The sequence below is a fragment of the Orycteropus afer genome, unplaced genomic scaffold, assembly GCF_000298275.1.
Source record: "Orycteropus afer afer isolate SDZICR_OR568_19922 unplaced genomic scaffold, OryAfe1.0 scaffold00020, whole genome shotgun sequence".
Classification (NCBI taxonomy): domain Eukaryota; kingdom Metazoa; phylum Chordata; class Mammalia; order Tubulidentata; family Orycteropodidae; genus Orycteropus; species Orycteropus afer.
The window spans coordinates 16,073,348-16,084,710 of record NW_006921607.1 but is presented as its reverse complement, the minus strand read 5'-3'; the positions used below and the strand labels follow the sequence as shown (position 1 = coordinate 16,084,710).

The following is an 11,363-nucleotide window of genomic DNA, read 5'->3' as shown; positions in this document are numbered from 1 at the left end:
ATACACACACACAATGGAATACTATTCAGCCAGTAGTAGAAACCCACCAGCCACTCCTTGGAAGGAAGACTGGGCAATCTACTTCCATAGAGATACCGCCTCAGAAACCCAAGGAAGGGTTCCTGTGAGTCGGAATTGACTCGATAGCAGTGAGTGAGAGAGTGTGAGTAGTAGAGATGAAGTCTTGACACATGCTGGAGTACGGATGGAGCTTGAAGACATTATGCTGAGCAAAATAAGTCAATCATGAAAGGACAATATTGTATGACCTCACCTGTAACCTCAGTGGTTACAAGGGGCGGGGCAGAGAAAGTAAAGGGGGTCAGTTAATGGTGATGGAAATATCACATCAATTAAGGGTAGGATTGCACAGACTATTACTGTAATTGCTGTCAATAAACTGTCCACCTGTAAAAAGTTGAATTGGCAAAAGCTGTGTGGTAGATATATTTGTAACAATAACCAAAAAAAAGTGAAGCTAAGTAACTAACTCCTCTGTGACAATGAGTATTCGTAAACTAATAAGAACAGTGGCCTCAACACATCTTAATGAATAAAATGGTGTATTTATTGCTATCTCTAAAGAATGTTTACCACCATCACTGGATTCCAATAGGATTTAACATCCAATTTTAAGTTACAACATGACATATAACCCTACAGTACACATAACCCTCAAAACAAGGCCCAAATCCCTGATGACTGTTAAGCTGCAGAAAACAGAACACAGAGGCACATGATCACACTTGCCTCAGATGCACAGACACACTTCGGAGACACTGTGGTTCAGATCCAGACAACCGCAATCAAGCAACTATTGCAATAAAGTGGGTCACACATATTTTTGGTTTCAAAGTGCATATAAAAGTCATGTTTACACTCTATTGCTGTCTTTTAAGTGTGTAATAAATTATGAAAAAATATGAAATATTGTGAGACCAACCAAAATGTAACACAAACTGAGCACACGCTGGTGGGAAAATGGAGCCAAAAGACTCGCTCACTGCAGGATTGCCACAAACTTTCAATTTATAAAAAACACCATATCCACAAGCACAATTAAGTGAAGTGCAATGAAACAAGGTTTGCTGTCCCATGGAATCATATGTGACTTCCTTTTCCAGAGTACTGAAAAGCCTATGTGGGGCAACATTACTGCTACAGGAATAGACAAAGACACACGAGGGAGAAAGTGATAATTATTTCGACCCTGCGTATTACATGCAGCAAAACACTATCTACTTCTAATCTGTGCTAGGACTCCGCAGTCACAGTCAAGTCTAGGATATAACAGAGACAAGATAAAAAGAACAAGTCAAGGACTGTTGAAATAACACAGGGGTTTTGATGGGCATATTAATGTCTGCAAATGGCCTTGTTACCGAAATTCTAAGAACAACATCAAGGCTTGCAACAGCCAAAGTAAAGAGAAACTCTGGGGCAACCAAATGCAGATGCGAACCCCAGCTATGACAATAATTTGTATACTTTCAAAACTTTAGGAAAGTTATCATAGAAAAAGCATATTTACCTATATTTTGTTAACAAAGGGTCAACCATCATTTCCCTGACCAGCATTCCATCAGTCAGAAACTGAAAAATAAAAACACAAAGTTTCAGAAATAATTCACTTATTCTGTATCTTAGTAATCTCTTTTTTACAAAAAGGCTCAAGTGCAACTAAATTCATACAACCTCTTCCCAACCATGTATACAACTCCCCAAAAAGACGGTAAGGAAATACCCAATGTTTTAGCACTAGACCTGGCCACAAACTACGGTAAGGAAATACACCAACGTTTCAGCACTAGAACTGGCCACAAACTGAATGTCAAACACGGGATCCAGGGGCTTGCAAATGTCTTAGCAGAACTCACCTGTCTGACCAGTGCCCAAGCCCTACTTCCTCTGGGCCTTGACTACCAGTGTACAGATGACCAGGCAATAATGACAACAAGGGCGTTCTGTGAGTCTGTCAGTCATTCTTCAAAGTTCCCAGACTATAGACTTACAGCTCTTGAGGTTATTAACCTCAACTTCAAATGATATTATTTTAGGGTGACTAATGTGGGAAAGAGAAGCTGAAGAAGCCCTGGTGGCACAGTGGTTAAAGTGCTCGACTGCCAACTCAAAGTACGATGGTTTGAACCCACCACCTGCCTCCTGGAGGAAAGATGTAGCAGTCTGCTTCCACAGAGACTACAGCCTTGGAAACCCACGGAGCAGTTCTATTTGGCTCTATCAGGTCGCAATGAATCAGAATTGACTTGACAGCAACAGGTTTAGTTTGGTTTTGGTCTGGATGGGCTTTGGGCTAAGAACATGGGCCATGGTATCAATCTGCTGGACTTCAGATCCTGGCCCTATGCCTAACTAGCTGAACCTAAGGCAAGTTACTTCTCCTTTCTGAGCCTGATTCCTCATTTGTAAAATGGAGGTAATAAAAGCTACCTCACAGGGTTACTGTAAGGATGAAGTAAGATAATGCAGGTGAAGTATTCAGCACAGGGCCTAGCCCACGGACAGTGTTCAATGAAGGTGAGCTATTATTACTTAGGATTAAGAATGTTTATAAAATGTTTTATAACAACTGGATGTTGTCACTCTCACCCCAAAACAAACACAATACTTTAACAAAGCTAAATATCTCCTTCATGTGTTATACTTCAGTGTTTTCATTTTTCTGCTTTAAGAGCAGGATGCATTTCCATCATATTTTTCTTGGTAACTGGTACCAGCTGACACATAACACACACGGAGTGTGAAGTGAGAATACTGCTAAGCTCTCGGAAGTTACAACAAAATAAAATACAAAATATTATTGTGTGTGAAAGACTCACCAAGAATCATTTGGTAGTCTAATCACTGAAAATTATTTGAAAATAGCTAGTTTGAGTATATCTGACAGTATAGGAGAAGACGGGAGCTCTGGTGGCACAGTGCCTAAAGCATTTGACTGCTAACTAGAAGGCTGGCGGTTCAAACCCACCAGCTGCTGCTCGGAAGGAAGATTGGGCAATCTACTTCTGTAGTGATAGCACCTCGGAAACCCAAAGAAGGGTCGCTATGAGTTGAATTCGACTTAATGACAGTGAGTTTCCTTTTTTTTTTTCGATTATAGGAGAATATTCCCTTTACCCAGCAAAATGAATGTCAAAGGTAACAAAATGCAGAAATTTAGAAAACAAGGTCTGTATTTTCACAAATAATTACATTGTTCACTTATTCTATCTGATTATTTTCAATTTTCCTCTGCTGCAAATTGAAAGGTAACTGTGATTCTACTAAGCAATGTCCATTTTATCCTAGCATTTTCACTCAGTGTTTTAAACTACCATCTGATTAGACTGATTCCAAACTGTGGTATATAATCAACATTCTGATGAGCTGATTATTCACTGATTAGTATTGATACTAATCATTTTAATACTTGTACCTAGGCCAGTGGACACACATGTACAATCTATTACCATATAAATATGAGAAAGTTCTAACAGGTACAAACAGCTGTTGTAAAACAAGCACTTTATCAGTTTGTACTATACCTTGTACATATTTTTAAGTTCTTTACAGGAATGTTCCTGTATTTAGATAGCTACATGAATCAGTGGGGAAACAATAAAACACACACGAGAAAAGATGGCTTCAAGTTTTATCACCAGTGGGCATATAACCTTGAGCAAGATATTCAACCTCCAGGTCCTCAACCCCTTCCTCTGCAGAGCCATGGGCTTAGCCTGACTTCGAAGGTCCTTTCTGGGCTAAGATTCAAGGATGCTTTCGGAAGTGCTCTATACCAAGCAGACTGAATTCCCTGAGGGCCAGGATGAGTTTTAAATACCTTCTGCCATGGTATGCGTTTCCCATTCAGCAACAATGGTAGTCTTTTTTTAATTCTCAAAAATACCCTGTCCCTTATTTACAACAGGAAAACAGCTTCAGCAGTTCACCTTAATTCTTGTAGCCAGTGGATCAGTGCAGTCATCAAAGCGGATGCAGTAGCCCACCTCATGGCCCAGCACCGCACCTCTTTCCTCGGCTACTCTCCCTGCAACCTTTGGGAAGAAAGATCATGCTGAAAATAGAGACACAGAAATTACTGCACAGAGCACATACTATAGCAATTCTAAAGGTCATTTAATTTTTAGACAGCATGTGAACACAGCAGTAAATGAGAATTAAAGGAGCAGGTTATTGGACAGCAAGTGTGATAACCTTTAAAATTTATTAACTTCTATATGTATATACCTTACTTCCTTCTATAATGGATTTGAGGCAACATATAAGAGCATATACAATAAAAATGGCATCATGTAAAGATGTTATAGATCAAGATCAAGAGAATTACATACGAAAGCTGAGAGATCAAAGCCCAATGAGAAAACTGAAACACAGATATGGCAAAGTTATTTATGTTGAGCTACAAATTCAGTGCTAAGCTTCCTGGTGGCCAAAGCAAAGGGGGAACCAAAAGCAATTACAACATTTACTCTGTTCTAAAAGAAAGAGCCAGTCCCCTGTATTCAGCCATCAGAGCTGGGCTTAACATTGGTGCTATCTGCCCATCAGTGTTTGAGAAACTAAAGAGCAGATAAGGATTAGAAGTGTCTCTGCCCAATGACTTGAAATTACAGATCTCGGAGAACAAAACAGAATCAATCATTGAACAGCTGGTCTACCACTGGAGTAACACCATACAGTCTTTCAAAACAGCTTAATGAAATCAGAAATTCATCCTACACCGCTCTACCTCTGGAGCTGTGTGTGGAACACACACCCAGTAACCAGCATTTCACCAGGACAGTTTTGATATTGCTATTGTCTCAATTTTAATAATAAAGACTATCCTACTAGATCCTGGACAAAGTGGGAGAACAATGTGCAACAAAACTCAAAATCATTTAAAAAAAAAAAAAAAACCACTAGGTTTGCTGGTCTGATAGAGCCTGGTGGAACCCCTGAGACTATGGCCCCTAGCTGCCCTTCAAGTTTGGAACTGAACCCATTCCTGTGGCTTCCAGCCAAATAAAAGACAGGCATATGAGCTGAACATTACATTAAGTAGATACACTCCTTGGAGAGATCAATCATGGGAGAATAGCACAGGGAGACAGCTCAGGGGGCAGGAGTACATGGGAGGGAAGGATACAGGGAACAGGGAACTATGGGGAAGAAGTGGAAGGGAAGCTGTTGCACTGTTGGAAAATTGTAGTCAATGTCATAGGACAAACTGTATGTGAGCTGCTGTATGGAAAGTGAATTTGCTCTGCAAACTTTCACCCAAATCATAATAAAAATTAAAAAAGAAAAAAAAAGACTATCCTACTATACAACCTGGAAAACAGCACAGAGAATGTATGCAAAGAAATAGGAGCTTTTGGGGAAAACAGGTTTGTAAGAATGAACATAAATGAGTCGATCCTGTCCATAAAATTATAATCATTTTATGTTTCTATAAGATAAAATGCAACGTGGCTGTACTCATGGTTTCACTCTTCGTATACATTTGCCATGAGAAGTATGTGTTTCACTTTCAAACTACTATTGTATTATTATTATTTATAATCATATCACTTGGCATTTGAAAGAGAGCTCTGGTGGCACAATGCCTAAGGCATTTAACTGCTAACCAGAAGGCTGGCAGTTCAAACCCACCAACCACTCCTTGGAAGGAAAACTGAGCAATCTACTTCCGTAGTGATGCTGCCTGAGAAACTCCAGGAGGGGTCGCTATGAGTCGGATCTGGCTCGACAGCAGTGAGTTTGGTTTCTGTTTTTTTTGACATTTGAAAAAGGCCATCTTCTACTAGCTTTGAAGATTAAGGTGCACTTAGCCCAAGCCATGGTATTTTTTTAAATCACCTCGTATGCATGTGAAATGAATAAGGAAGAATGAAGAAGAGTTGATGCCTTTGAATTGTGGTGTTGGCAAAGAATACTAAAAATATCATGGACTGCCAGAAGAACAAACAAATCTGTCCTAGAAGAAGTGAAGCCAGAATACTCTTTGGAAGCGAGAATGGCCAGACTTCATCTCACCCACTTTGGTCATACTGTCAGAAGGGACCATTCTCTGGAGAAGGATATCACTGGTAAAGTAGAGGGGTCAGCAAAGAAGGGGAAGACCTTCAACAAGGTAGATTGACACAGTGGTTGCAATGATGGGCTCAAGCACAGCAAGGATTGTGAGAACGGTGCAGGAGCGGGCAGTGTTTTGTTCTGTTATACGAAGGTCACTTTGAGTCAGAGCCGACTCACCCCACCTAAAAACAACTACTACTGCTACCTTTTCAGAGACTTTTATCTCTACTGTTTAAGGTTTACTCCCAATACCTCATCAGTACATGGGGGAAATACTCTGTTTTGACAGAAATAAAACATACAGAGGAAAGGAGGAGACAAAGGAAAACCAGTTACTGAGCACCTACTAGGCACCAGGTGCTATGTGCAAGCATCCCCAGACTGCATCTCATTAAACCTGCACGCTGCCCATCAGGTGGGCAGGATGCCCTTGTTTTCACAAATGAGGAAACTGAAATCAGGGAGGCTTTGGGGCCTCCCTGAATCACAGGCCCAGTCGTGAAGACAAAATCAGACCATATAAGTCCACTACCCACACTCTTTACTAACTGCCTTGCAGAAAGATCAAGCAATAGCTTACACAATCTGTTCTTGGAGTTTGAGACTGTTTTCAATGTTAATCTGTACACACAGTACTTTAAGAGATGCAAAGTTTCAAACTTGACAGCTCTATTAATACTACATAGTTAATCTATACTCTGTCCTTCCAAGAGGCAGCTTGTGGTTTCATGGAAGCTGTCCAAGGCTACAAATTTGGAGCTAACTTAGCACACTAGTTCAGAACTGGGACTCCAAACCACAAACTGGAAAATGACTCTATTTTTCAGGTAACAGATTCATCTTTCAGTGCCTATAGAAGGCTAGCTCTAATGCTGCAGTCTAGTTTTTACACAAACACATAAAATGTTCACCAATAATTTCTAACTTGAAGACCATGAGAAAATGTACTTTGGGAAAGAAGATTACACAACAATTAAAACTAATAAGCACAGAACAAAAGTAACTTGGGGAAACAGAAATAATTGTCTAGGTAGAGATGGCAAAGTAAAGGCAGTTTTATGCCCACTTCCCTCTAAAACCTAATTAAAAACAACAAAAGAATTAAAACATACTATGAACAGGAGGTTCTGGTAAGATGGTGGAATAGGCAGACAGACTGCACAGACCCTCTTCAACAAAGAAAAGAGGAACCACTTAACACAGATACAGAAGATAATCCTGGACCCCTGAGCTTTGAAGGGAAGGATACAGAAGTGGACTACACTCCAACTAGTAGAAGAACCTGCACGAAAACACTGAAAAAGACATACGGAGCTAGGGTTTGTCAGATATCCTGATGGCACAGACAGCTGGGATATTGCCAAGAGGTGTTAGGGCCTAAGGATTAACCTAAAAATCAGCCCTGCTAGCCAGGGGCTACATTAAGGACTGCACTGTTGGCTGGTGAATAAAAGGGGAAGGAGCGAAGAGGGAGACGGGTTGAGTTGTGGACTTTTGCCTGTCTGGAAGGTGCAGTCATTTTGAATGTTTACAAGCGGTATGACCATTTTGGATATTTGATGCAACATCATTCTCCCAGATTCCAGAAACTTAAGAATAGGCTCCAAGCAAACATGGGTATAGGGACGGATAGATGGGTGAACAAACTAAACAATTATGTATGTCTAAATGGAGAGTGTATCCAAGATCATATACAGGGTTGGCAGACAATGGGCCTCTCGAAGAGTATGAAGGGATGGACACTGGGAGGAGGTAACCATGGGGAGGAAGTGGGAGGGGAGCTGCTGCATTGTAAATTTTGGTCAATGACATGAGACAAAGTATATGTGAACTGCTGTATGAAAAGTGAATTTACTCTGTAAATCTTCACCCAAATCCTAATAAAAAAAAAAAAAAAAGAATAGGCTCCACCTGCTGGGAACCACAAAACACTCCAGACGCCAACAACTGGAAGGTGTGATACTCCCCTTGTTACTCTTATACTCCACACCCTGTTGGTGAATGGAGATGCAGCCCTCCCTCACTCCCACCAACTTTCTGGGCCAGCAGGAATTCCATTCCACTCAGTGTTCTCTGATGGAGCCTGGGTGCCCTGCCTTGCCCAGATTTTTTTTTTTTTTCAGTTTTGCTTTTGTCTGTTTTAAAATTATTACTATTATTATTATTCTTTTTTTGTTCATCCTTTTTATTATTCTTCTTTATTCTTCCCATCCCAGGCTCTAGTTTTCAGTTTTTTCTCTCTTCGCTGTTCTGGGTCCCCATTTTTTTCCTTCCTGTGGTTAACCCATTCCTTTTCTTTTTGCATTTTTCCCCTTTTTTTCCTCATCACTCTCCTACTCTATCTCATTTCTCTTATTGCCCCCTCCCCAGATATTACAGGTTTTTTTCTTTTTTCTTTTTTGGTGATTGTCCCTGCAAGTTTATGCAGTGTGTTTTTTGTCCACTTGCTTTTACTTTTTTGATGGTTTTTCAATCATTTTTGGCTGAGTGGGAGACAGCAGCTGTGCCCATATGATGCACCCACACTTGCATCTCCTGCAGCTCCACTTACAAAGTGAGAGCCACCACTTCCTTCTCCACCAACTGGCCAGCAATAAAAGATGACCAAGAAGAGCCTGACTCACCCATAACTGCTCTTCACAAACAGTTAGCACATATCTAAATACAACAACGTCACAAAGTCTCAGAGACAAAAGAGTATCACAGTCCACACAAAGAAGCAAGATAAAGTGGTAAAAACAAAGGAGCATGATACAGACCCAGAACATATCCCTGAGGAAGAAGCAGCATTGGAACTCCCTGATAAGGAATTCAAAAGAATTATAGTTAGGTACCTTCAAGGGAATGAGAGGCAGATCAAGCAAAACAATGATAAAATTAAGGAAAACACAGACAAAACCCTAAAACAATTTCAGAAGAAAATACAAGAACAAAATGACAAAATAAATGAAAAATAGGAAATGATACAAAATCTACAGATAGAAATCCAGAAGATAATACCAAATTTGCAGAAAAAGGTAAGATATTGAAAGGGCAAAGGAGTAGAATCGAACCAATGGAAGACAGAATTAATGAAATTAAAGACAAATACATGAAAACTTCATTGGAAAGGTATCAATCAGAAAAAACATCAAAACAAAATGAAGAAACACTAAGGTTCACGTAGGATACCACCAAAAGGAATAACCTACGTGTAATCAGAATTCTAGAATATGAACAGAAAAAGAAAACTACCCAAAACCTGTTCAAGATTTGTTGGAAGAGAACTTCCCTGATACAATGAAAGATGAGAATATATCTATTCAGGAAGTCTAACAAACCTCAAACAGGACAGACCCCAAAAGAAAAATCACCAAGACATATCATCATCAAACTCATCAAAACCAAAGACAAAGAATGAATCCTGGAAGCGGCAAGGAAAAATGGAAAGTTTCCTACAAATAACAACCACTAAGAATAAGTTCTGATTTCTCAGCAGAAACCATGCAAGGGAGAAGGCAACGAGAGGGTACATATAAAACCCTGAAAGAGAAAAATTTCCAACCAGTAACTAAATACCCAGCAAAATTGTCCCTCAAATGTAATGGTGAAATTTGAAGATTTGTAGATAAGCAGAAATTAAGGGAATTTGTTAAAACCAAACCAACCTTTCAAGAGATACTAACGGGAGTCCTTTGAACAGAGAACCAAAAATAGCAAACAACAACCCACCGTAAATACATAAGATGACATAAAACAGAAACCAATACAGCTATGAAAGTATCCAAAGTAACATAAGCTTACAAAACTGTAAAGAGGGAACCAGAGAAATCAATTGGCAAATGAGGACAATTACAAACCAAAAAGAGGAAAAAAATAGTGTAGTTACAGAACTTCTAAACAGTGAGGAAGTCGAGAGAGTTGTAAGACAGAATGGACTGTTCTAAACTCAGCAAGAAAATTATAAATCACAGGGTAACCTCAAAGAAAAATGAAAAACCTTCACATCACAATAAAAAAGAGGACAAGCACAAATAATCAGCAAATACTAAAACAATAGCAACAAAAGAAATAATAACACAATTCATAAACATAACGAGTTCAGCACAGAAAATTAGATGGAACAAAGAAACTGGGAACACCAAGAAAAAACACATAACAAAATGACAGCAAACAATTCATACTTGTCGATGATTACACTGAATGTCAATGGATTAAATGCACCACTCAAAAGATGGAGAGTTGCAGAATGGATAAGAAAACATAACCCATCAATATGCTGTCTACAAGAGACAAATCTTAGAGACAACAACAAAAATAGACTAAAAATCAAACGTTGGAAAACGATTCATCAAGCAAATGGCAACCAAAAAAGAGCAGGAATGGCAATATTAATTTCTGATTAAACTGACTTTTAAGACAAAAATCACCATATGAAACAAGGAAGGACATTATATAATGATTAAAGGATCAACTGAACAAGAAGATATAAACATAATAAATATACATGGACCCAATGAAAGAGCCCCAAAATACAGAAATCAGACTTCAACAGAATTGGAAAGGCAAATAGATGACTCCACAGTCATAGTACCCAACCCACTGCCATCAAGGCAGATTCAACTCATAGCAACCCCTCCTTGGGTTTTCGAGGAGGTATCATTATGGAAGTAAACTGCCCAACCTTCCTTCTGAGGAGTGGATGTCATAGTAGGAGACTTTAAAACACCAATTTCAATGAAAGACAGAACAACTGGAAAGAAACTCAACAGAGATACAGAAGAGCTAAACAATACAATCCACCAACTTGACCTCATAGACATCTACAGAGCACTTCACCCAACAACAGCACAATATACATTCTTTTCCAGTGCACATGGAACATCCTCCAGGATACACCATATGTTAGGCCATAAAACAAGCCTTAATAAACTTTAAAACATTGAAATACTGCAAAGCATCTTCTCAGATCACAATGCTATCACATTAGAAATCAACAACAGGAAGATCAACAGAAAAAGAGCAAACACCTGGAAACTGAACAACACCATCCTCAAAAACGACTGGGGAAGTGAAGAAATAAAAAATGAAATTAAAAAATTCCTTGAATCAAATGAGAATGAAAACACAATATAACCAAATCATTGGGACACAGCAAAAGCAGTGATCAGAGGCCAATTTAAAGGAATAAATGTATACATCAAAAAAGAAGAAAGAGCCAAAATGAACACCTTAAACAAACACCTCCAACAATTAGAAAAAGAGGAAGAAAAGCCAACAGTCACCAGAAGAAAGGAAATAAT

General features: G+C 39.2%; 1 protein-coding gene across 1 annotated transcript in view; it reads right to left on the bottom strand.

Annotated features, from left to right (window-relative positions):
* DHX35 (DEAH-box helicase 35) overlaps positions 1-11,363 on the bottom strand; it is a 101,070-nt gene that overhangs the window by 54,363 nt on the left and 35,344 nt on the right. The window contains exons 5-6 of the mRNA XM_007934751.1: positions 3,951-4,055; positions 1,532-1,593 (exon numbers count right to left, since the gene is read on the bottom strand). Coding sequence (XP_007932942.1) covers positions 1,532-1,593; positions 3,951-4,055 — 167 coding nt within the window. The remainder of the gene's footprint in view (positions 1-1,531; positions 1,594-3,950; positions 4,056-11,363) is intronic.